This window comes from Esox lucius, chromosome 25 (assembly GCF_011004845.1).
Source record: "Esox lucius isolate fEsoLuc1 chromosome 25, fEsoLuc1.pri, whole genome shotgun sequence".
NCBI lineage: Eukaryota > Metazoa > Chordata > Actinopteri > Esociformes > Esocidae > Esox > Esox lucius.
Window position 1 is genome coordinate 10,545,019 of NC_047593.1, and position 27,163 is coordinate 10,572,181.

At 41.7% G+C, this 27,163-nt stretch overlaps 1 protein-coding gene and 1 long non-coding RNA gene across 6 annotated transcripts; one reads left to right on the forward strand and one right to left on the reverse strand.

Annotated features, from left to right (window-relative positions):
* Positions 1-7,229: 7,229 nt before the first annotated feature.
* Positions 7,230-9,850, reverse strand: LOC105024509 (C-type lectin domain family 4 member M-like). 5 transcript variants are annotated; one of them, XM_034291191.1, is made up of 5 exons: positions 9,653-9,850; positions 9,385-9,475; positions 8,220-8,341; positions 8,036-8,136; positions 7,230-7,641 (listed from the first exon to the last, which is right to left on the reverse strand). In XM_034291191.1, exons 1-5 carry the CDS (start codon positions 9,683-9,685, stop codon positions 7,494-7,496), a joined length of 495 nt encoding a protein of 164 aa, XP_034147082.1. In that variant the 5' UTR covers positions 9,686-9,850; the 3' UTR covers positions 7,230-7,493. The 5 variants fall into 5 exon arrangements, 3 of the variants coding, with proteins under 3 accessions (XP_034147082.1, XP_034147081.1, XP_034147083.1); XM_034291190.1 differs by having other exon boundaries at positions 7,235-7,641; positions 9,385-9,492; XR_004575519.1 differs by lacking the exons at positions 9,385-9,475; positions 9,653-9,850 and adding an exon at positions 8,481-8,518 and having other exon boundaries at positions 7,501-7,641.
* Positions 9,851-23,454: 13,604 nt separating this feature from the next.
* Positions 23,455-23,941, forward strand: LOC109615464. The gene is made up of 3 exons (XR_002196456.3): positions 23,455-23,494; positions 23,637-23,758; positions 23,844-23,941. It is a non-coding gene; the product is annotated as an uncharacterized LOC109615464 (long non-coding RNA).
* The last annotated feature ends 3,222 nt before the right edge of the window (positions 23,942-27,163 follow it).

A 27,163-nucleotide genomic window follows, 5' to 3' on the forward strand; every position in this document is an offset into this window, starting at 1 on the left:
TTTATGTTTTGGATTGAACAAATGAAAACCTTGACTTTTATCCAATCGAGATGCTGTGGTAGGATTGGAAGAAGACAGTGCATGCCAGAAACCAGAAAAACCTCACTCTGCTGGCTGTGTTCTGTTTAGGAGTGGGCAAAAATACCCTTAGAAAGATGCCAGAGAGTGATTAGTGGCTAAAGGAGAGGCTCACTCAAAGTTATTGTTGCTAATAGAGGAGCCACAACCTATTGAATTAAGTGGTTTGCACACCTGAAATCTGAGTTTCGTTTAAAAAAAAAAAACTTGTCAAACATACACAATATAAATATATGCTATGTGTTTGTTTGTGTCATTATTTGTAATGTCTTTATTACAAATTGAAGTGTAGATAATGATTTTATGAGTTATAGTTTATACAAAAATAATGAGCACCCCGGCAGGTTTCATTAACTTTCAAGCAGCAGTGTAGTCTCCCTATTTCAGGGCACCAACAATTTAGATATTAATTTCCACCCAACAGGCAGATTACATCTTCAAAACATTTCTATTCCTTCAGCGGTTTTGGGGGTGTTGACACATATAAACACAGATCAGCATTAGAAATATGTTTTTTTCTGCAAGAGGAGGTGCTGTGAAAATGAGAAGAAATTAACATGACCACAAAACCACCAGTACACTAAGGCTCCCTCAACCCCTAAGTTATATTAGGGTAAAATTGACCTGTTTTTAAAAATGTTTAAAAGCCATTTGAACTGCCAGATGAATAGAGAATCTAAGGAGGCTTAAATCAAACCACAAATTCTGTTTTTCTACATTTAGTGAAATACAAGTAAAATATTTTAGTGTACTAAAGTAAAATGTACATCCAAAATTATTCTCTGCTCTATTGGCTGGCAAATAATTCTACATAGTTGAACTGGGTTATGAAGATGTACACATCTATTTTTCTTTAACTATATAAGTAAATTCTGTACATTCTGTAGATTGGTAGGAAAAATCATATTCATCATTGTAATTTAATTTGAACCCAGCTTCATGCGGAGCCGATTGAAGAATTCTCCAAATGATTGCTTTGTATTCATTTTAAATATATACATCTACAGTGGGGAGAAGTATTTGATACGCTGCCGATTTTGCAGGTTTTCCCACTTTCAAAGCATGTAGAAGTCTGTAATTTTTATCATAGGTACTCTTCAACTGTGAGTGATGGAAAATCACATTGTATGATTTTTAAGTAATTCATTTGCATTTTATTGAATGACATGAGTATTTGATACATCAGAAAACCAGAACTTAATATTTGGTACAGAAACCTTTGTTTGCAATTACAGAGATCATACGTTTCCTGTAGTTCTTGACCAGGTTTGCACACACTGCAGCAGGGATTTTGACCCATTCCTCCATACAAGAGGCAAGAGACAAGAGGAAGAGGCAACATACTAAACCATCTTATCTGTAATAAACCTGTGGCATGACTTACCTCAACCTTGCAGAAAATAAGTTTGTTCCCCAATTCATAAGTAACAATATTTGCAGAAGAAGCAAAGTCTGTCTGCTGTGTTACTGTCTGGGAGAGTTTGGTTCGAGGTTAGAAGTTTCCTGTATCTGGGTCTCAGTATGAAGTGCAGAAGTGAAAAAAAAGAAGAATATGCTGATTCTACAAATCCATACATTTTGCCTTGGGGTGAATTTTGTATTATTCTTGCCAAATATCAACATAACTTTTATTATTATTTTCTCAATTATTCTTCTCAATTATTCTCTTTCCTCCATACTTACTTTCACCTGAAAATTCTTGTTCCTGAAATGTTATTATATTTATTTATTATTAAGAATGTTTTCCATAAATAATAACAATTACTAAATGCTCTCTACGTTGGGCCTTGTTACAGACACACAAGGTGACACAGAGGTGCAATTGGCAATTAAAGGTTAATTTCCCACACCTGTGTTTTTTTAATTGCAATTATTATCTGTGTATAAATTGTCAATTGTTTATTAGCTCTTATGTGGATACAGTGAGCAGGCTTGATACTGAGCCATGGGGAGCAGAAAAAAACTGTCATAAGACCTGAGTACCATGGTAATGGGACTTTATAAAGATGGAAAAGGATATAAAAAGATATTGAAAGCCTTGTAAATTCCAGTCAGTACTGTTCAATCAATATACAAAGATAAACCCACAGATACAAAGAAAAACCCACAGGTTACCTCAGGAGAAATGCAGGCTGCTCTGGAAAAAGACGGTGTGGTTGTTTCAAGGAACACAATACGATGATACTTGAACAAAATTTTGCTGCAAGGTCGAAAGAAAGAAGCCTTTACTACGCCAATGCCACAAAAATGCCCGGTTACAATATGCTTGACAACACCTTGACACGCCTCACAGCTTCTGGCACATTGTAGTTTGGAGCGACGAGACCAAAATAGAGCTTTGTGGTCACAACCATAAGGGCTATGTTTTGAGAGGGTCAACAAGGCCTATAGTGATCAGAATACCATCCCCACTTTGAGGCATGGTGGTGGCTCACTGATGTTTTAGGGGTGTGTGAGCTCTAAAGGCCCAGGGAATCTTGGGGAAAATTGATGACAAGATGAATGCAGGATAATATCAGAAAATACTGGCAGAGAATTTGCATTCTTCTGCACCAAAGCTGTGCATGGGACGCTCTTGGACTTTCCAGCACAAACATTACCCTAAGCACAAGGCCAAGTTGACCCACCAGTGGTTACATCAGATAAGGTGGCCATTAGAGTTTCCTAACCTTAATTTCATCAAGCCACTCTGGGTAGGTCTCAAACGTGCGGTTCATGCAAGACGACCAAAGACTTGTGTTGTTTGCTCCTTGGGGTTTAAGGCCGGGTGTTTCTGTAAAAGCACTTTGTGACAACTGCTGTTGTAAAAAGGGCTTAAAGAAATATGATTGATTGATTGACTTTGTATGACCTGGAGGACCTTTGCCTGAGGACCTTCACCTTGCCTGATTGACCACCCATTACTGAACCTAAACTATTTTTTTTTTCTGTGCTGGTTTTGCCTGTATCCCTTTGAGGTTAAATAAACTTTGTCCTATATTCATTATATTGAGTAATTTCTTCTCAATTAGTTGGTTTATTTTCCCTTTAAACCAAGATGACCACCAGGTTCCTTTGGAATTACTGTTTTACTCTTCTGTCACAAACAAGTGATAATAAAGGGATTCCTTTGTGGCCATGTAATGAGCTCTGAAGACTGATGGAGCTCCGCATTGATCCTATGCAGTATGAAGAAAGTGAGAATACAATGACTTTTATGCTAAAATATTCTGTCAATTCAATCATCTCCTTTATGTTTAAAACCAATGGACACTCTGGAAAACAAACATGAATAAATAAGAAGCCCCATGGGGGCTAGAAGTGACAGGTAACTCTTTATTATGGCTGTCAGAAACATGGAACTGTCACATAACTGTTTAGGTGATCTACCTACATTGGATATTTCTAAACACACAGGACAGCATGTTTAAACAAGTATTGTGCAGAGTACTGTGTGCACCTAATACTTGCTGGATGTGAGACAAACAGAAACACATTAACCTTGGTAGCCTATGGGGATTTCGGCCAGAATTCACTACTTGGACATTTTGGGTCCTAGATTCATTTCTGTAACAGATACAACCTATTATGATGTATCCTGGTAATAACAACCCCTCTGGCTACAATAAAAACACATAAAAACAGACTTCTGGATCACTATTTATAAAACTCATCTGTTTGAAAGGCCATGGACCTCAGTCGGAAAAGGGTGGCTTGCCCACTTCAGGTTGGTGGAGAGTGCCTGCCTCAAGTGGAGGAGTTTAAGTATCTAGGGGTCTTGTTCACGAGTGAGGGAAGGATGGAACGGGAGATTGACAGACGGATCGGTGCAGCTTCTGCAGTAATGCAGTCGATGTATCGGTCTGTCGTGGTGAAGAAAGAGCTGAGCCGCAAGGCGAAGCTCTCGATTTACCAGTCAATCTACGTTCCTACTCTCACCTATGGTCATGAGCTTTGGGTCATGACCGAAAGGACAAGATCCCGGATACAGGCGGCCGAAATGAGCTTTCTCCGCAGGGTGGCCGGGCGATCCCTTAGAGATAGGGTGAGAAGCTCGGTCACCCGGGAGGAGCTCAGAGTAGAGCCGCTGCTCCTCCACATCGAGAGGGGTCAGCTGAGGTGGCTTGGGCATCTGTTTCGGATGCCTCTGGAACGCCTTCCTGGGAACGTGTTTCGGTCCCGTCCCACCGGGAGGAGACCCCGGGGAAGACCTAGGACACGCTGGAGGGACTATGTCTCCCGGCTGGCCTGGGAACGCCTCAGTGTCCCCCCGGAAGAGCTAGAGGAAGTGTCTGGGGAGAGGGAAGTCTGGGCATCCCTGCTTAGACTGCTGCCCCCGCGACCCGGCCCCGGATAAGCGGAAGATGATGGATGGATGTTTTAAAGGCAAAAAAAAATTTCTGAAAACATTTCTGCCATTCAGCATCAAGATTTATTTTTTAAAGCATTATGAGGTTTTGTGTCAATGGTATTTCCTCATACTTTCATGCCTTTACTATCAATTTACACTCTAATTGGGTTGAAAATATGGAAATAATAACGTTGTATTATGGTTCAAAACATCATATATAGTGATGTACACCCTTGTAATCTCTATTCTTGTCTACACATTAGCCTTTCTAAGATGCATGGTCAATGTCGTTGCCTGGTGAAAAGTTCCCATAGCAACCCAAACAATACACAGACAACCCAAATTATATACGGACAACCCAAATTATACACGGAACGCTTCACGAAAGTGGCTACAAATAATATACCATTGGAATCAGACGATTATCAACTTGAACTGCAAATTGCTTAACAAAGCTGAATCAAACAGATCATCAAACAAAGGCTATATCATGCTGTATATTATGTTGATAATATCTGTACAATGAAATATATAGGAAGGAGAGCAGATAGCATATTCCAAGGTATTAGAATGTTTGGCCAGTAAAGACCAGGAATTTTAATTCCTCAACTGACATTTACATTTGTAAAGATCCTGTTAACCACATGTCACCTACAATGTTTGCTTGGTTCAGACTTTTTTAGGTGTTGTTTTAATGAACATGTTGATGTAGAAGTGAATCCTCCTGACTCATTTCTTTACTGTATCCATGGATTTATTTTATGTTGGCACAGGAACTGGCTTTCCCCGATTGTATCACCTCTGTAAAGCTGTGATGTGTGGTCAGACAAGAATGTTAAATAAACACATTTGAATTATAAGACCCTTCTCATAGTCCTTCTTCTGCTCCGCGTGGCGCTGCGTGCCCTCTGCCTCTCCGGCACTCCACCTCGCCAGTGTACCAACCACCGGCTGGAGCAGATGGCAGCAGCGCACCCAAAACACCCTCCCACCTGATTTGAGTTAGTCATTATGATGTTTATTATAGTTCCTGATTTTCACCTACACCTCACGGGTTATTGTGTCTATCGTTTTGTGAAAGTGTGGTGCGGTTCGTTTTTGGGGGTGAAGACCAGAACATGAGCCTTTGTGTCAATGTCATCAGGTTCCTAAGAGAAATTTGGGATACAGAAACTTAAATGGGGTCCGTGATGAGGATTAACAGGTGCAGGCAATAAGGAATTAATACAGGTGTCCATGATGAAGTGAGGGAGAGGTGGCGTTGGATTCCCTGGTACAGCTGGCTGCCGTGCCAGAACGTGATGAATGAAATATTGTCTTGTGAATACGTTTTGAAGGACACGATACTAGTCAAACCAAGCACAATATAGTTTATATGAATAGTTAAATAGTAAAGTCACTAGACATCTAAATAAAGGCATTAGCTGGCATCAGATATAACAGTTGAAAAAACCAGTGTCCCCGTTCCAGAGTGCAAAGAACCATGGCGCAGAACATGGAGGCAGTGACTCGCTTCTGTAGTTTCCTCATTCATACGACCAAAACCTTTTTTTATTGACTCACATTCACATTGATAACACTAATACTAAACTCTTTCTGTATCACTAACCCATGGGTGCTAAATGGTTAAAGTTTTCTTTCTCCAACATTACTTAATCATCCACATCCTTGTGGGAGTGGCTTTTCCTTTCTACTTTAATGTCAAGATTTATTTCCCTTTCTACTTAAAGTGGGTAGTTGGTAGTGTCCTGTATGGGCCAGTGCATAGTTGGTTAGTGTCCTGTATGGGCCAGTGAATAGTTGGTTAGTGTTCTGTATGGGCCAGTGGATAGTTGGTTAGTGTCCTGTATGGGCCAGTGAATAGTTGGTTAGTGTCCTGTATGGGCCAGTGAATAGTTGGTTAACGTCCTGCATGGGCCAGTGTATAGTTGGTTAGTGTCCTGTATGGGCCAGTGGATAGTTGGTTAGTGTCCTGTATGGGCCAGTGGATAGTTGGTTAGTGTCCTGTATGGGCCAGTGGATAGTTGGTTAGTGTCCTGTATGGGCCAGTGGATAGTTGGTTAACGTCCTGTATGGGCTCCTGGCACACGTACAGCGCCTTTCAGGAAAGTAGCCAGACCTCTTGACTTTACATTTTATTGTGTAATAGATGGCTTTTTTGCCACAATGGTTTTAGAAAAAAGTTATTAGAAATCTATGCCAATTCATTGCAAATGAAAAATTCACAAATTGAGTTCAGATGCATCCTGGGTTCTTAAATCACACTTGATGTGTCGCTGGAAGTACTTTAAGAGAATGAGGAAAAAGATTACCTGGTTTGATGAGAAACTGTAAGAAGAACTAACCTAATCTAATAAATCTATTAATAGTTAATATTTTATGTTTGAACAGCGCAGTTCATGCGCATTTGACAAAACTGTCTGTTTCGGTTCCTGCACTCTGTTGCAGACCCATGCAGAGCCTCAATGAGGTTACAGCAGAAAAGGTGGAAGGTTCTGGAGTTGCCATCACAGTCTCCTGACCTTAATATCATCAAGCCACACTGGGGAGTGGTTCATGCAAGACAATTAAGACTTTGCATGACCTGGAGGCATTTTGCCAAAAAGAATGGGCAGCTATACCACCAGTAAGAAGACTTGCAGACTTTTGAACAGGGGTCAGTTCATTTTTTTCTTCGTTGCCATGTTTTCTTTTATGATTGTGCCATTCTGTTATGACCTACAGTTGAATATGAATCCCATGAGAAATAAAAGACATGTATTTTACCTGCTCCCTTATGTTTTCTTTACAAATTGTACATATTACCAATTCTCCAAGGGTATGCAAGCTAATGAAAACAACTGTATGATAAAAGGGTGAATCAAAAGATTTGCATGCTAAGATATTATTGTCATTTTTTGTCCATTGTGTTTAAAACCAATGTGCACGGTGGGAAACAAACATGAATAAATAAGAGGTGTAGTCCTTATGAAACATAAGCCTGTAAAAGTCAGAATGGATATACATATTTGCTAAATGTCATATTGTTTATTGTTTGTGTACAGTCTTAATGTATTCTGATTGTACTGTAGATAAGAAGGTATTGTTAATCAATGGGTTTTTCACAAATCCAGTTAAGTTGAGAGGTACATGAATTGTCATTCCATTTCTTTACAGGATCAGTAAAAACATGACGAATCTCGGCACAGTCCTCCCCTCCACCCTCATTATTAGGCTCTTTTTCTCCCCAGTACCTAAAGTGGGAACAACACAGAGAACCAGAGTCAGACACTGCTAGAAAACAAAATCCTAAATTTCAGAATGCAGATATTTTATAAGGTTAAGACACCGGAGAAGTTTATCTACCACAACAAAGTCAGACAAACCAGTGTAAACCATCTTCATATAACTGTAGTAAATGTAAAGGAAGTGGCCAACTAGCACTGATGAAATGGCAAAATAGAGTTAGCACTAAGACTAGACGTTTAACTGTTTCTATGCTAGACGTTACTGTTGACTACCACTCATTGAATCAATGCTAGCAACAATTGGAAAGCAAAACAACCTTTTATTTGTTTTAAACTTAAATCAGATACTTAAAGAATCATGTCTATAAAATCTAGTTTTACACAGAGTATAATCTCTTACGCTGTAGTCAGAGGTGTGCCATCCACCCATCTCCAGGTCCCCTTATTCTCTATGTCAGACAGACCGATCCAAAAACGTATGTTTAATGAAACGAGGAATTTCTATCAGACAGAGATTAAGATGTTGTCAATAGAATGAAAACAACAATTTTAATCCATAAATCTCTTATGAACCTCCTTCTCACCTGTTCCTCTTGGTTGTTTATGATGACTAGCTGTGCCCCTCGCTTCAGACAGTCCTGCTTTGCATATTCCCAGTTCCTTTGTTCCATGAAGACGTAATAGTTGCTGTTGCCAAACACTTTCACTGTTTAAAAGAAAATAAGTTGTTCAAATGACACTTATAATGTGTTTATACAGTTGATGAACCATTTCAGTTATTCAAGTCTGCATGAAGGACATTTAGAGGATTAAGAATAAATGGAAAACCAGTTCTGGTCACTTACCAAGTAAAAAGCTCTCTCTCTCACTCTGTAGTTTGTCTCTCTCTTCAGTCAGGGTTTTGTATCTAGTCTGTAGCTGGTCTCTCTCTTCAGTCAGGGTTTTGTATCTAGTCTGTAGCTGGTCTCTCTCTTCAGTCAGGGTTTTGTATCTAATCTGTAGCTGGTCTCTCTCTTCAGTCAGGGTTTTGTATTTAATCTGTAGCTGGTCTCTCTCTTCAGTCAGGTTGTTGTAGCTAGTCTGTAGTTTGTCTCTTTCTGTGAAGTATTGATGCCCAATGACTCCGTCTGTAATATTCAAGTTATATTAAGGGCTGGTCCATGGATTCTCTCTTTTTGTCTATACATATTTTACCTCTATTTTTACCTCTGCCAATTTCTTGATTTGGGATCCAATTTGGGATTATGATGTGAGGTGTATTTGAGACTTAATTATGTTACTTCCAGCATTCCCTTTTTTTATGTATTTTGATATTGAACAATTTTTTTTAAATATATGGGCATCTGGATCTTGACCTGCCATGATAAGGACTCAGAACAGAAGTCTGTGTAATCAAAGTCAATTTTACCCCCACTGTACGACCTTGTGCCACCGCTACAACAGTCCCTGCAGAGACAGGGGGGGTCATACATTGCCACAGGCCACCTCTTAAATTGATCCAATAAGCCACTGTGCTTCTTTAACACCCCCCTTAACCAGGAAGTCAATGGCCCTCATTTATCATTCTTGCGTAGCAACGGGCGTAGGCAATACGCAATACCTGCCCTTGATAAATGTTCCAGCTGTTCACAATGCTTTTCACAATGTTCCAGTTGTTCACAATGTTCCATTCTTTCAAGAAGAGAACATGCTCTTTAAATATTGTGTAAATAAAGTGTAAGTGAAAAAGTGTAAGTGAATTAAACTTACAGTGGACAGACAGTCCTATGATCCTAGCCAGAAGCAGAACACACAGCAGTCCCAGACACACTGCAGCAACTCCAGAAGGTCTTTTCCACCACTGATAACACACCGAAGCTGTACGTAAAATATAAAATCTTTGAAATACAGTTCTTAAAAGTATGAAAATGTGCACTCCTTTGCTAATAAGATGAGATAAGTGGTAAGTCATAAGCCTGCTAAATGTCAAAACCTTTTCTGAATTCAATATTACCTGAATAGTGAATGACAACCCTACCTGGTTTTGGCTTGTCGTCATCTTCATTGGCATATGTTGGGAAATCGGTCTTTGTGTTTGTTCCAATTACATTGCCTTCAAATTCGATTCCCTCTGACATCGTAGCTCACGTGTGATACAGAAAACATGTTCTATGTCCACCGTTCTATTTTGAGTGACTTGCTGGTTAAAATGTGCCATGAAGTCACCATAGAGATTAAAGACAACATCATCACTTTTGTTATGTGTAACTTGGTCTGTGGTGATGAGATAGACTTCCTGTTTTTCCGTGGCAGTAACATTAACCCTTTGACGCATACGATCACACCGGTGTGATCAATCTAGAGTGGTCCCTGAAGCGTACTATCACACCGGTGTGATTAGAACGTATTGTGTAGAACGCACCATTAGAACGCCTAGGTACGAGTGACGTAACAATGGCTGGCCAGACCACGCTGTTATCTAATTTAGCTCAAACAGCTTTTATAACTTTATTTCCTGATTGTACTTGTTTCTAGACCACACTATGATATTAACCAGGTAGCAAGCATAAAAAATGATTACTTATGTACCAACAGGCAGCCAACACTAGCCTTTATATTTTCTACCATTAACATAATACGCAAAAACAAATGATATTAGCAAATACTATAGAGCATCTAACCATTTCCTGAAAGAGCTGACAACCGGTCAAAATCATTGTGTAAAAACTTTCTAGAAGTTACATTACCGTTGAGGGTGCTGCTATGCTTTTTATCAACCAAAGGTGAGTAACTCTAAGACCTGATGGTCATTTACAGTTGCCAGTCTTTCGGACAGATTTGCCATCCTGGGAAAACTATGATCTTCTTTTTAGCTGCACTGCATTACAGGTCACACTTTGTTAGTTAGCGGTTAGGTGAGGTTTTCTAGCTAGCTACAGTTACACATAAACCAGCTTTTGCAGCTCTTTGAATTCGAGTCAAAAAGAGAAGCTTGCAATGCAATGTACAGTATGTAGTTTTCCTTACCTGGCAAAGTGACTGTTCATGTCAACCGTCTGAACACCACTCAATGCATGTAGCTAACGTGGGGTTAATCCAGTCAGTTTGTTTTGGTAGGGTTCATGCACAATAACTCAATTGGCAGATCTAGTAGCGAACCGATGGCGCAAACAAAAAGAGTATTACAGCACAACTTTTGTTGAGAAAAACGTAATGTTCAAAAATCACATTTTTCACTGATCGCATTTGTCCAAAAATGCAAGAATCGGAATTCATATTTTTGAGAGCTTCTGAATAATTACGTAAATAAATGTACACACCTATTGCTTGATAGATTGCGTATGTTTTATTGATAAAACAAGTGAAGCGTTTCAGTATCTTTCTCGCTGCGATCTTTAGAAAAAGGACTGCATTTTTAAGATTGGTTCATAATGATTCAATATAAATTTTTAACAGTTACTACCGGTAGAGGTTTGTTAATGTCATTGAAATAAAAAAACTAGATGCATAACTAGTAAGCAGCGTGGTGTTTTTGGGAAGCTGCAGATTAAATGTATTGTGACGTCACAATCAAATTCTGGAACTCTGAGTGAGTTGAACTCACGCGCAAAAAGAACTCACGCTGGGGGGCCGTTAAGGCATATTTGAAACTCACGCGTGAAAAGGTTAAGAATGTCCCATTATAAAGCCTGCAGACTAAGATTTACAACAAATGTTCAGTGTTTCAAGGTTTATTTGTCAAATGCACTGAACAACAACAGTGTCATCCTGCACAATGAAATTCTTCTGACATGGCACCCGACAGCTACGTAGAGAGAAAAAAGAAGAAAAATATATAAGCATAACTATAGCCAATCAAAAAATAAAGCAATTATATACGTACAGAGTACTGTCAACTAGCAGCAATCTGAGCAGTAGTACCATACCATACCATCTTCTTCCGCTTATCCGGGGCCGGGTCGCGGGGGCAGCAGTCTAAGCAGGGATGCCCAGACTTCCCTCTCCCCAGACACTTCCTCTAGCTCTTCCGGGGGGACACCGAGGCGTTCCCAGGCCAGCCGGGAGACATAGTCCCTCCAGCGTGTCCTAGGTCTTCCCCGGGGTCTCCTCCCGGTGGGACGGGACCGGAACACCTTCCCAGGAAGGCGTTCCGGAGGCATCCGAAAAAGATGCCCAAGCCACCTCAGCTGACCCCTCTCGATGTGGAGGAGCAGCGGCTCTACTCTGAGCTCCTCCTGGGTGACCGAGCTTCTCACCCTATCTCTAAGGGATCGCCCAGCCACCCTGCGGAGAAAGCTCATTTCGGCCGCCTGTATCCGGGATCTTGTCCTTTCGGTCATGACCCAAAGCTCATGACCATAGGTGAGAGTAGGAACGTAGATTGACTGGTAAATCGAGAGCTTCGCCTTGCGGCTCAGCTCTTTCTTCACCACGACAGACCGATACATCGACTGCATTACTGCAGAAGCTGCACCGATCCGTCTGTCAATCTCCCGTTCCATCCTTCCCTCACTCGTGAACAAGACCCCTAGATACTTAAACTCCTCCACTTGAGGCAGGCACTCTCCACCAACCTGAAGTGGGCAAGCCACCCTTTTCCGACTGAGGTCCATGGCCTTTCAAACAGATGAGTTTTATAAATAGTGATCCAGAAGTCTGTTTTTATGTGTTTTTATTGTAGCCAGAGGGGTTGTTATTACCAGGATACATCATAATAGGTTGTATCTGTTACAGAAATGAATCTAGGACCCAAAATGTCCAAGTAGTGAAATCCGGCCGAAATCACCACCGACTACTTAGGGTTAAATAATAATGATAATAGAAATGACCCAAATGGCCTTGTTACAGACTCACAAGGTGACACAAACAGGTGAAAATGGCCATTAAAGGGGAATTTCTTTTTAAATTGCAATTAGTGTCTGTGTATAAATAGTCAATGAGCTTGTCAGCTCTCACGTGAATGCGATGAACAGACAATATTCTGAGCCATGGGGAGCAGAAAAGAACTGTCAAAAGACCTGTGTTAAAAAGTAATGGAACTTCATAAAGATGGCAAAGGATGTAAAAAGATATCCACAGCCTTACAAACGCCAGTCAGTACAGTTCAATTACTTATTATAAAGGGAAAATTCAGGGACCTCTTGATACAAAACCAAGGTTTGGTAGACCAAGAAAGATTTGAGCCAAAACTGCCAGAAGAATTTTCGGGACACAAAGAAAAACCCACTGGTAACCTCAGGAGAAACAGACAGTGTGGTTGTTTCAAGGAGCACAATACGACGATACTTGAACAAAAATGAGCTGCATGGTTGAGTTGCCAGAAAGAAGCCTTTACTGCATCCAACAAAATAGCCTGACTAAAATAACCCCGACAACACCTTGACATGCCTCACAGCCTCAGGCACACGAGACAAAAATAGAGCTTTATGGTCACAATTATAAGCACTATGTTTGGAGAGGGGTCACCAAGGCCTATAGTGAACAAAATACCATCCCCACTCTGAAGCATGGTGGTGGCTCACTGATGTGTTATTGGTGTGTGAGCTCTACAGTACAAGGAATCTTGTGAAAATGTATGACAAGATGAATGCAGGATGTTTTAGAACATACTGGCAGACAATCAGCATTTTTATGCACTAAAGCTGTGCATGGGACACTCTTGGACTTTCCATCAAGACAATGACCCTAAGCACAAGGCCAAGTTGACACTCTAGTGGTTACAGCAGAAAAAGCTGAATGTTCTGGAGTGGCCATCACAGTCTCCTGACCTTAATTTCATCGAGCCACTCTGGGGAGATCTCAAACATGCGGTTCATGTAAGGAGACCAAAGTCTTTGCATGAACTGGAGGCATTTTACAACTATTACAAAAGACTACACGCTGTCATTGATGATAAAGGGGGCAATACACAGTATTAAAAACTAAGGGTATACAGACTTTTGAACAGGGGTCAGTTCATTTTTATCTTTGTTGCCATGTTTTCTTTTATTATTGTACCATTCTGTTATGGCCTACAGTTGAATATGAATCCCATAAGAAGTAAAAGACGTGTTTTGTCTGCTCACTCATGTTTTCTTTACAAATGGTACATATATTATCAATTCTCCAAGGGTATGTACAATTTTGTGCACAACTGTAACATACCTTCAAAAAATACGTTTCAATACTTTGGGAATATGTGGTGAGCTTTGCACACTCAGCTGTCATGCACCATTACACCATATGCACTACTATTGTAACCTAAAATAATTGATGAATGCATTGTTAATTCAATTTTAATAATTATATTTGTTTGAAAACATGACAAAATCAATAAGCACATACAAATGATTGTGGACAATACAAACTTTTTTACCTATAAGCTTTATACAATTTAAATATATGTAGAAAACCCAGTTCCTGAAGGCTCTTTTGGATTCTGTCCAGTTTTGATTCATGAACAAAATGTATTTAACTGGAAGTCAAGGGAGAACTTTCTTTATTTGCATGAGTCCAAGATATTGATCTTTCATACTGTATTTCTTGCATGTTCTCTAATAATTATAAAGGCAACACAGTCTTTTATGCCAGGACACATATGAGGTGGTCATTGGTCATAGCCAACCATTACACAGTCCATTGTCCTCCAATAACAAAGGTTTATCCTACAAAATACCCTTGTATGGTATCTTCCACCCTACGGTCCATGAGCCCATTCACAGAGTCTATGACAGTCACATTGTGTTATGGACAGGATGTGTGGATAGGATGTGTGGGGCCCATCAGTAACAGGCATCACTTCCTGTCTATGGTCCTTTGTTCAGAGGTAGTAAGCATTTATGCGCCGTGTTCAGTATTTCATGCCCATAATCAATCAGCCTTATAATTGCCATTTTACTAATGATTGACAGGTTTGACAGGCAACCAAACAGGCTCATAGAAAAACAACTTTGAAAATGTTGGATAAACACTTTACCCTTCAATTTGTGGAGATATTTATCACTGCCTCACATCCTTAATGTATTTACATACTCCATAAGAACCCAAAATTAATAATTACACTTTAACTGAATTCACTGTATGTGATTATTGCATTTTAGTACTGTATCATATTAAAACATGGTTATGTTTTAATTTGATCTTTTAGATTATTTGTCCATCCACTCATATTAAAGACCCCTACCCCTGCTGTTTATTCAATTATTAATTGGCAGCATGACCATGAAATGCAGTTATATCTATCTTCATTTTCAAATATAAAAAAATATATATATTCTCATTATGATAAGCTATCAACTTGTTGTCATATGTTTTTTTGGAACCTGTTTTTGTTTGTCTGTGTATGTGTTTGAGAAGAGACACAAATGGTAAACTTCTGTATCTGTAAAACCTGTGGAAAAATCCTTGGTTTTAAGGGAGTGTGTGTGTGTGAGACAGATAGATAAACCAGTCACTGATGTCCAGATAGTGAATGTGTGTGGTGTCAAATTATGTCTGCATACATCAGTGGTCATTAATATGTTCCCATTCAATTGTGAGCCTCATATCAGTACAGTTCAGCTCACTTCTTTAATTCAAAACAAATTTTATTTAATCAAGAGTACTAAGTTATTCTTGTGATCAAAGGGATTTATTCTAATAATTATATATATATATTTATATATATATATATATATATATATATATATATAATTATTAGAATATATATATATAAAAAGATAGAAATGCTAAAAACAGCAGATGTTTATGAACGTCAGTTTTCTCTTTGCAATTGTTTTAGCTTACTTCATTTTCATGTATAGCTCAATCTGATCATTCAGACACTAGGCCTCTAGACACTAGAAGATTTAATTTCCATACTCATTGCGACTTCTCTAAGCAAGATAAGATGGACGGTGAGGAATAGTGTAAAGACCAATTTATAAACCCTAAAGGTTTTTTAAAGTCACATTTCTGAGGACAGTCATGGAGTCCAATTCATCCACCCTCGGGAAGCGAGTGAAAGTCAAAGGCTCCCTCAGTTCATATGGTATGTAGCTGCTGTAGATCACCCAGTTTGGATTTAATGAACACTTTCAAAACAATTTCAAAAACACCTGTCCTGCTGAGAAAAGTCATGTAGCCATGAAAACACAAACATCATAGCACTGTGCGTGTACACCCACACACATGCACGCATTAAACTAAACATAAAACTAAACCTAATATCCCCTCTGACCTCAAAGACCCAAATAAGATGCTTACTCTGATACTACGCGGAAACCACCAGTTTTGGAACCTTTGCAGACTTGAAAAGACCTGAGCACTTCATGTTGTAAATCTTTTATCAATTTGTTCTTTTACTCCCCACTTGAACGTCTAACCTAGCAATCTAATTTGAGAAATTAAAGCTGATTGCCCTAAAATAACATACAACTAAACGTAATATCACTGTTACCTAAACCATAATATGACAAATCTAACTGTAACCAATACAATTTCAATCAATCCAATTAATTTATCAAGCCCTTTATACATCAGTAGTTGTCACACATTGCTTTTACAAAACACCCAGCCTTTAACCCCAAGGAGCAAAACAAAAGTAGTGTTGAATTTCAGTGGCTAGGAAAAGCTCCCTAAGAAGGATGAAATTTAGGAAGAAACCTAGAGAGGACCCAGGCTCAGAGGGGTGAACATTCCTATTCTGGCTTTGCCGGGTGAACATATTAAGATTACAAATTGTAATACTAATAAAATGCACGCGGGCTAAGTTCAGAGTTTATTTAAATCTAATCCAGGGCGGAAGCATGACAAGATGGACAAGGACAGGGAAAACACAAGGACAGGGGGGGGTCAGCAGAGTGGCAGCTGAAATCGTCACGTATCGTCTTGTTCTGCAACACAACCAGGAAGACTTTGGACAGGGACAGCAACGAATCATCCAAGCATGGCACTCCGGAGGTGTGGGCCAAGACCTTATGTCTTCCTAAATTTAAAACAGGGCAGGAGACAGGGAATATTTAGAAAATATATTCCTTAGATCTACAAGGATTTATAGTGGAGAAGGAGAACTGACCCTACTCCCCCAATACAATAATATAGCAATGTAAGACCTTGGGGCTGAGAGAGTGGGGTCCAGTGACACTGTGGTCCTACCCGGGGGAGGCCCCGGACAAGGCCCAACAGGCAGGAAATCAATCCACCCACATTGGCAAGCAGAGTTCAGCCCAATTACACAAGTGCACAACAGAGAGACAACAACCAGCCAGTTACTCCACCCCCGAAATAGTATTGGAGGGAGGGCATCCCAGTGGCGATGAGAGCCCCCCTGGCAAGACAACAAGGGTGAACAGTATCAAGCCTTTCTGGTCACCTTCACACCCCTGGGTCAGACTAGACTTAATCACAGACCGTGCTGTAGAGATGTGTCTTTATTAGACACTTGAAAGTTTGCACTGAGTTTGCATTTCTAACCTTAATTGGCAAATCATTCCACAGTAGTGGAGCTCTATGAGAGAAGGCCCTGCCTCAGGATGTTTGTTTAGAAATTCTAGGTACAATTAAAAGGCCTCCATCTTGCGATCCAAGGTTATGTGTAGGTATGTATGGCTGGATCATTTCAGGGAGGTAAGTAGGAGCAAACCCATGTACAGATTTATAGTTTAACAATAAAACCATAAAATCAGCTCTAACCCTAACAGGCAACCATTGTAAAGAGGCTAGTAATGGAGTAATGTGTTTCACTTATTAAAATGCAAATCAATTTATACCATTATAGACATGAGTTTTCTGGATTTTTTTTCTTTTTATTCTGTCTCTCACTGTTCAAATAAACCAGCCATTAACATTATAGACTGATCATTTCTTTGTCAGTGGGCAAACGCACAAAATCAGCAGGGGAACAAATAATCTTTTCCTTCTGTCATGGTGCGGTGAGCAGCAGCGCCACCGTGCCATATTTCCACAAGTTCCGATATTCTCACAAACACATCCCGGACTGTCACGTTTCCCATCTTCCACACCAGGTCCCAATCTAGCTCGTTTGTATGTGTATATATGTTTCCCCTCTGCTCCCCACATTGTGGATCATTGTTGCTGTCGCTGTCGCTAGGTTAATCGGTGAGTGTTGTTTAATGTACTGTTTGAATGTTTATTGTTAAGACGCATGTTGCGCACTTTTATTTCATTCAGTCATTAGTATTGTTTTCCGTTCGTGTTTGGTTTGTTTGTTGTTTTAATAAAACCAACGAACGTGATATCTGCCTGCGCCTGGTTCCCTCCAACACTACACCATGACGAGTCGTTACAGAATGATCCACCAAACCTGGAACCAGCAGGCAGTCCCTCCAGAGAGGGTATATACCTGGAGGGGCGATTGGGGGTCTGACTCCCTCTCCTCGGATGACGACGAAGCGGTCTATGAGAGAGTGGAGGAGGATCCCCTTGGGGAGCAGTGCTGGGGGTTGCCCCAAGACGGGTTCGGGGTGCCGCTGTGGGGCATGGACCAGTGTGGAGTGGTCAAGCCCCTCACCAAAGAACAAGGGGAGCTGGTGAAGGGTCTCCTGCAGGACATGCAGGAGGCAGGTAGGACAGGACGTAGGCGAGGCCGGAGGAAGAAGAGGGCGAGGTGCCCAACGCCCGGTCCGAGGTCCCCCCAGGAAAATTTTAGGGGGGGGCTGAGAGGGTGCCCGAGGGAAGTCCCGACGGCGCCCCCTCTATGTCCGGTGCCTCCTCGACCCCGTGCAGGCTGGCCAGGCTGTAGGCTGGCAATTAGGCGCACACCGCTTCCTGCTCCGCGGCCTTCCGCCGCCCCTGTCCCTGCGCCACGGCGCCGATTGCCCCCTGCTGCATCGGAGCAGCAGCCAGCGCCTCCTACCTGCCAGCAGCGGCAGTCAGCGCCCCCTGCTGCATTGGAGCAGCAGCCAGCGCCTCCTACCTGCCAGCAGCGGCAGTCAGCGCCCCCTGCTGCATTGGAGCAGCAGCCAGCGCCTCCTTCCTGCCAGTGGCAGTGGCATGCACCGCCTGAGGCCGAGGAGGAGTGGCATGCACCGCCTGAGGCCGAGGAGGAGTGGCATGCACCGCCTGAGGCCGAGGAGGAGTGGCCTGCACCGCCTGAGGCCGAGGAGAAGTGGCCTGCACCGCCTGAGGCCGAGGAGGAGTGGCCTGCACCGCCTGAGGCCGAGGAGGAGTGGCCTGCACCGCCTGAGGCCGAGGAGGAGTGGCCTGCACCGCCTGAGCTTGCCGGGGTTTGGCTGCCGGCGCCCCTTCCTGTCCCGGCCGCCCCGGCGCCCCTTCCTGTCCCGGCAGCCCCGGCCCCTCCTTCGGCTCTTCCGGCTACCGACCCACCGTCGGCTCTTCCGGCTACCGACCCACCGTCGGCTCTTCCGGCTACCGACCCACCGTCGGCTCTTCCGGCTACCGACCCACCGTCGGCTCTTCCGGCTACCGACCCTCCGTCGGCTCTTCCGGCTACCGACCCTCCGTCGGCTCTTCCGGCTACCGACCCTCCGTCGGCTCTCCCGGCCTCTGACCCTCCGCCGGCTACCGACCCATCGTCGGCTCTCCCGGCCTCTGACCCTCCGCCGGCTACCGACCCTCCGCCGGCTACCGACCCTCCGTCGGCTCTCCCGGCCCCTGACCCTCCGCCGGCTCCTGTTCTTCAGCCGGTTCTGCCTCCCCGGCCTGTCCCGACGGCTCCGCCTCCCTGGTTAGTCGCGGCTGTTCCACCCCCTCGGCGGGTTTGTGCCGATGGGGGTACTGTGCTGCCCCGCCCCCCCTCCCTTGGGCTGGGGTTCGTCTTGGCCCGTCCGGTGGCCGGGCCTTTGGGGGGGGGTACTGTCATGGTGCGGTGAGCAGCAGCGCCACCGTGCCATATTATCACAAGTTCCCATATCTCACGAACACATCCCGGACTGTCACATGTTTCCCATCTTCCACACCAGGTCCCAATCTAGCTCGTTTGTATGTGTATATATGTTTCCCCTCTGCTCCCCACATTGTGGATCATTGTTGCTGTCGCTGTCATTGTTGCTGTTTGTAGGTTAATCGGTGAGTGTTGTTTAATGTACTGTTTGAATGTTTATTGTTAAGACGCATGTTGCGCACTTTTATTTCATTCAGTCATTAGCATTGTTTTCCGTTCGTGTTTGGTTTGTTGTTTTAATAAAACCAACGAACGTGATATCTGCCTGCGCCTGGTTCCCTCCAACACTACACCATGACGAGTCTTTACACCTTCACTGTACCTATAAATAGTGAAACTAGTTAATAATTATTTCCAGTTAATAATATATTTTTATACATATAACTGAATAGTTTGATGTTTATGAAAATGATGTGAGTCATATACTATGGCCTTCACAATTGAAACCATATGGGAGATTTTGGACCAACATGTTAGACAGCGCTCTCCACCACCATTATCAAAAGACTAAATGAGGGAATATCTTATAGAAGAATGGTGTTCAATTCCTCTAGTAGAGTTCCAGAGACTAGTAGAATCTATACCAAGGCACATTGAAGCTGTTCTGGTGGCTAGTGGTGGACCAACACCTTACTGAGACACTAAGTAGTTTTTCTCCTATTTCACGACAGTCAATGTCGAGGTACAGTATCTGTCCTCTGAGGTACTGTTTCTTTAATGCCATTCATCGTGCTACGCTGCTCGCTCAACCAGGGAATATAGACCTGAATCATTGCATGCTAGAGGGAACACATTGTCCAGTGTTTTACCTCAATTTATCTCACATGCACCCAAGTCACCAAAAGGAGTCGCTAGGCAACTATTTTCAATGAATAACCCTGCAGTAAGAATCCCCCTTGATGAAATAATTCTATATTTACTGAATTATTATGCTGATTAGTGATTAGTATGTCTTGTACATTTTCTGGAACTTCAGGTGTCGTTGAAGTCACATGAAAAGACAACATACTAACCATTTTATCTGTTATTAACCTGTGGCATAAATTCCATCACCCTTGCAGAAAATGTGTGTTCCACAATTTATAATAAGAGTGGCCTACAAAGATATTTGTATTACACAGATTTAGACAAAGATAACCTGATGCTTCAACCATCATATCTACGTGATCCTGTGATCTACATGATAATGTTTAACCCATCTTTCCACTTAGTAGCAGAGTACATTTTAAGTTGATACAAATAATGGCTTGGAAATAGTATCAAATAACAATATAAATAGAAGCAAGGGACAGTCGTGTGTCAGTAGTTTCCTGTGTCTGTGTCCGAGTGTGAAGTGTTTGAGAAGTTGAGCATGAGAAAAGACGTGAAAAAGGCGAACAAGAAAAAACATGATTCTGCAATTCTATACATTTTGCCTTGGGGTGAATTTTGTGTGGTTATTGCCCTTTCCAACATGATTGGGTATAAAAAGAGCCTCTCAGAGTGGCAGTGTCTTTCAGAAGTCAAGATGGGCAGAGGATCACCAATTCCCCCAATGCTGCGGCGAAAAATAGTGGAGCAATATCAGAAAGGAGTTTCTCAGAGAAAAATTGCAAAGAGTTTGAAGTCATCATCATCTACAGTGCATAATATCATCCAAAGATTCAGAGAATCTGGAACAATCTCTGTGCGTAAGGGTCAAGGATAGAAAACCATACTGGATGCCTGTGATCTTCGGGTCCTCAGACGGCACTGCATCACATACTGTAATGGAAATCACAACATGGGCTCAGGAATACTTCCAGAAAACATTGTCGGTGAACACAATCCACCATGCCATTCGCCGTTGCCGGCTAAAACTCTATAGTTCACAAAAGAAGCTATAAACAGGATCCAGAAGTGCAGGCTTTTCTCTGGGCCAAGGATCATTTAAAATGGACTGTGGCAAAGTGGAAAAGTATTCTGGGGTCAGACGAATCAAAATTTGAAGTTCATTTTGGAAAACTGGTACGGCATGTAAATAAACCTTGAAACACTGAACGTTTGTTGTAAATCTTAGTCTGCATACTTTATAATGGGAGATTCTTAATGTTACTGCCACGGAAAAACAGGAAGTCTATCTCATCACCACAGACCAAGTTACACATAACAAAAGTGATGATGTTGTCTTTAATCTCTATGGTGACTTTATGGCACATTTTAACCAGCAAGTCACTCAAAATAGAACGGTGGACATAGAACATGTTATCTGTATCACATGTGTGCTACGATGTCAGAGGGAATCGAATTTGAAGGCAATGTAATTGGAACAAACACAAAGACCGACTTCCCAACATATGCCAATGAAGATGACGACAAGCCAAAACCAGGTAGGGTTGTCATTCACTATTCAGGTAATATTGAATTCAGAAAAGGTTTTGACATTCTTCTTGCAACAATGGAACACTGTGAACAGCATTGTGAACAGCTGGAACACTGTGAACAGCATTGTGAACAGCTGGCGTTGTCCGGAGGGAGGTAATTGGCATCAGGGATGTCCTTGTCCCGCCACATTTCAGCAAAGTTTCTGGGGGGCGTGGGGTGCCTCTGACCTGGCCATGCATAAGGCAATGTGTGCAAGTGTCTCCTCTGACATGTTGGCTCACATTGACTTCCTGGTTAAGGGGGGTGTTGGGGAAGTTTCTGAAGCCTGATGCATTCTTACTGATTAAAGGACTTGAGTCCCATTGTTTAGATAGGTAGAGGAATGTGGGGGATCTGGTATTTACCAAGGGGGTATCATTGACTGATATCAGCTGATGAAATGGTTACTCTTTATCTCCTCATCTGTATAACTCATCAGGACATCTATTGCCTGTTCGGGTTCGGTTGGAACTCTTAGAATTGAAGAAGTTACTTATGGCGGGAAGGAGAGCTGTCCTTTGTGTGAAGCTTAGGTAAACACAACAGTAAACATTATGGCAGGAAGGATAAGGTGGGGGAAGATAGCATTTGACTTGTGTGATAGAACAAAGATGTTTGATTGACATGAGACAGATGGCAGCATCTTACCACACCCCTTTTTCTATGTAATAAATACTGTTGAAGGACATGTTTTGAGTTAGAGACTCCTCAGACGATAATGTGTGTGTAAGCGGTTGACGCATCTCTTATATGTGCATAATAGTTAATAAAGTGCCAAGTGAACTTTGTCTCTGTGTCCCTTACTCCGAGTGTCGATACATTGGAATTTCCATCACAGGGGTGGTAAAGAAGCACCTCCTCTGACATGTTGGCTCACATTGACTTCCTGGTTAAGGGGGGTGGTAAAGAAGCACACTGGCTTATTGGATCAATTTCAGAGGTGGCCTGTGGCAATGTATGACCCCCCCTGTCTCTGCAGGGACTGTTGTAGCGGTGGCACAAGGTCGTACAGTGGGATTGGGAGAAAAAGGGGGTAAAATTGACATCGATTATGTAGACTTCTGAGTTCTGCCAACTCATTGGATTGAGTCCTTATTATGGCAGTTCAAGATCCGGATGCCCATAGATTTAAAAAGTGTTGTTCAATATCAAAATACATAAAAAAAAAGGGAAGGCTGGAAGTAACATAGTTAAGTCTCAACTACCCCACACATCATAATCCCAAATTGGACATCAGGAAATTGGCAGAGGTAAAAATACAGGTAAAATATGTATAGACAAGAAGAGAGAATCCATGGACCAGCCCTTAATATGACTTGAATATTACAGATGGAGTCATTGGGCATCAATACTTCACAGAAAAAGACAAACTACAGACTAACTACAACAACCTGACTGAAGAGAGAGACCAGCTACAGATTAAATACAAAACCCTGACTGAAGAGAGAGACCAGCTACAGATTAGATACAAAACCCTGACGGAAGAGAGAGACCAGCTACAGATTAGATACAAAACCCTGACTGAAGAGAGAGACCAGCTACAGACTAGCTACAACAACCTGGCAAAAGAGAGAGACCAGCTACATAGAGAGAGAGACATCTGTCAGAAGTTATTTGGTAAGTCAATTGAACTGGTTTACTTTTCAATCTTAATCCTCATGAAAATGGTCTTCATATTAATTTAGAAACTGAAATGGTCATGACAAATGTGTAAACACTTATTACATGTAATTTGATCTACTGCGTTTCTTTTAAACAGTGAAAGAGTTTGCCAAAAGCAACTATTATATCTCCTCTGAAAAAAATAACTGGGAATATGCCAACCGAGACTGTCTGAAGAAAGGGGCAAAGCTCGTCATCATAAACAGTGAAGAGGAACAGGTGAGAGAGAGGTTCATAAGAGATGTATGGATTTATTATGACTTATTTTGATGCTATTGTCAACATCTTAATCTTTCTCTGATAGAAATTCCTAATTGCATTAAACATACGTACTTGGATCGGTCTGACTGACCGAGAGATTGAGGGGACCTGGAGATGGGTGGATGGCACACCTCTCACCACAGCGTAAGAGATTAAACTCTGTATAAAACTACATTTTATGTATATCATTTTTAAGTATCTTTTTTCAGGGTGAACAAAATTAGAGATCAGTTTGCAAGCCAATGATTACTAGGATTGGTTCAATGACTGACAGTCAACAGTAACAGCTTGCCAAAAAACTGTTAAATGTCTAGTCATTGTGCTAAGGCTGTTTCACAATTTCATCAGTGCCAGTTGTCAACCTCCTTCACACTGAACGCAGATATATGAAGGTGGTTCTCCACTACTTTGTCTGACTTCTGTGAGGTAGATATACTTCTTCGCTGTCACTTTAATCTTCAAAACCATCTGCATTCTGGATTTAGGATTTTGATTTCTACCGTAGGTACCCAATATCTCAATAACGTTCTTGACCGACGTAATGGCACTAGATACGTTGGCATAGAATGTAATCGCGGTTTTTGCAATAGTTCCCAGGGAACATAAGTCTCGAGATATCCGGTAGTTTCTACCAGTGTCTGACTCTCTGGTTGTCTGTGTTCCTCCCACTATAGGTACTGGGGAGAATCAGAGCCTAGTAATGGTGGTACATATGGAAAGGAGGACTGTGCTGAGATAAAAATATGTACTGAAGATCCTGTAAAGAAATGGAATGACATTTCATGTACCAGCAAACGTGAATGGATTTGTGAAAATGTCATTGAATAACAATACCTTGTTATCTACAGTACAATCAGATAGCATTAAGGCTGTACACAAACAGTAAACAATGACATTTAGCAAATATAGCTGCAAGCAACGTTTCTGGGGGCCAAGCGGGGCACAGGAGGCATCTCACTGCATCACTAGAGAAATGTTTTGCTATTTAAAAAGGCCCATTGCTGCTAGTAGTGAGGATGTCCAATTGAAGAAGAGGAAATCCAAACAAAACAAAAAGACCTTGAAACCAGAAAAGGAACCAGGCAACTAGGTCCTAGGTCTTTTTTTAATGAAATAACCATGGCAACTAAATATTCCACTAAATATTTGCTTATAGCAGCAAGTCATTGTACAAATGAAAACAGTGGATTAATTAGCTACTGAGCATAGATTATCTAGTGAGGCTGGAATTCATAACACCAAATGTAAAATGCACATTTAAAATAGCTAAACAGTCAGTTATAATATTCAAGTCATCAGAATAATTTTACATGGAGTAACTAGCCACTAGCTGCTAACTAATGAGACAATATGAATTCCATGTGCAGTATAGTGTGTGGCATTGGGGGTTAAAGAGGGAAAACTATATTGTTTTGCTAGATGTTGCACATAATTTTACAAATTCTCCTGAGTATTTGTTACAACACATTCACAGCCGTACTGAAGATTCTTTAGGCAAAAAGTATCCCATGTACATTACAGTGGGGGGCGATGGAAAATAAGGCCTTTACACACTGCAATGTTCCAGGCTAAGACTAACCCCAGGTTAGCCTAGTCTGTGTTCACACAATAGTTTGTCAACCCTGGCCTAAGGATTCACACTTGTGTTCCTAAGCCCTGGGCTAACGGACAAATACAATACAATACCATTTTACATTCTATGATAAGCTCAGTATTTGCTTGAACAACTTTGTCATAACTATGCAAGGAAAGAGAAAAACGTTAGTCAACTTTAATTATTTCAACATATTTGATGGATTTACATCCAAAGCAAGCTGCAATAATTACTTTGCTAAGATAGAGCAGGTATAATGAAACAACAAAACTTTGCAGAGTGAAAGGACCAAAATAGACGAAGATGTTGGTAACAGTGCGTGTCACAAGTGTATGTAAATTAAGTGAAAGGGCAGCTTTTGTGATTGGACAATTGTCAAACGGTGTTGCGGGAGTAACGAACCAGGCGCAGGTAGAAGGTAATCTGTGTTGATCTCATTAATTAAACAAAATATCGAGCACCACCAAATACCAAAAGAATGGGCTGACTTAAGCAGCAAAACGAAAGGTCAGCAGATGTCTTGACAATTACTTGTAGACGGCAACACACACAACACATTAAAAAAACAGCAACAATGACCCACGATGTGGGGAGCAGAGTGGAAACATTTAAACACATACTAATGAGCAAACAGGGACCTGGTGTGAACGATGATTAAAGACATGGGACACAAAACAAGTCCGGGATGTGTTCATACGTGATGGGAAGTGAGAGTGCACGGAACGGTGGCGCTGTTGCTCATTGTACCGTGACAACAATAAACTTTCTATGGTTTGTTCTTGACCCTGTTTCACACTGGTTATTTTGTACAAATTTTTCTGGGGCTAGCCCTGAGAAGTCGGTGCTAACACTGCTGCAGAGCATGGCCAGCTAGCCCTAGGCTAAGGGTGGCGCTTTTCCACTTCAATATATGCAAGTGTGAACACACGCTTAGCCCTGGCCTTAGGAGGCCCTTAGCCCAGGGCTTAGGATGCTCTTAGCCCTAGGCTAAGGTGCAGTGTAAACACATCTAGTGTGGTTGGATGAATTACACAATCAATCTCCAAAGCAAATGAGCACAAGCAAATAAAAACCAATAACATCAAAATAGGATTTTTATATTACATCATGTTCTCTACATTAACTTATATACAGTGGGGAGAACAAGTATTTGATACACTGCCGATTTTGCAGGTTTTCCCACTTACAAAGCATGTAGAGGTCTGTAATTTTTATCATAGGTACACTTCAACTGTGAGAGACTGAATCTAAATTTAAAAAATATTTTAAATAATAAATGTGCATTTTATTGCATGACATAAGTATTTGATCACCTACCAACCAGTAAGAATTCCTGTCTCTCACAGACCTGTTAGTTTTTCTTTAAGAAGCCAGCCTGTTCTCCACTCATTACCTGTATTAACTGCACCTGTTTGAACTCGTTACCTGTATAAAATACACCTGTCCACACACTCAATCAAACAGACTTCAACCTCTCCACAATGGCCAAGACCATAGAGCTGTGTAAGGACATCAGGGATATAATTGTAGACCTGCACAAGGCTGGGATGGGCTACAGGGCAATAGGCAAGCAGCTTGGTGAGAAGGCAACAACTGTTGGCGCATTTATTAGAAAATGGATGAAGTTCAAGATGACGGTCAATCTCCCTTGGTCTAGGGCTCCGTGCAAGATCTCACCTCGTGGGGCATCAATGATCATGAGGAAGATGAAGGATCAGCCCAGAACTACATGACAGGACCTGGTCAATGACCTGAAGGGAGCTGGGACC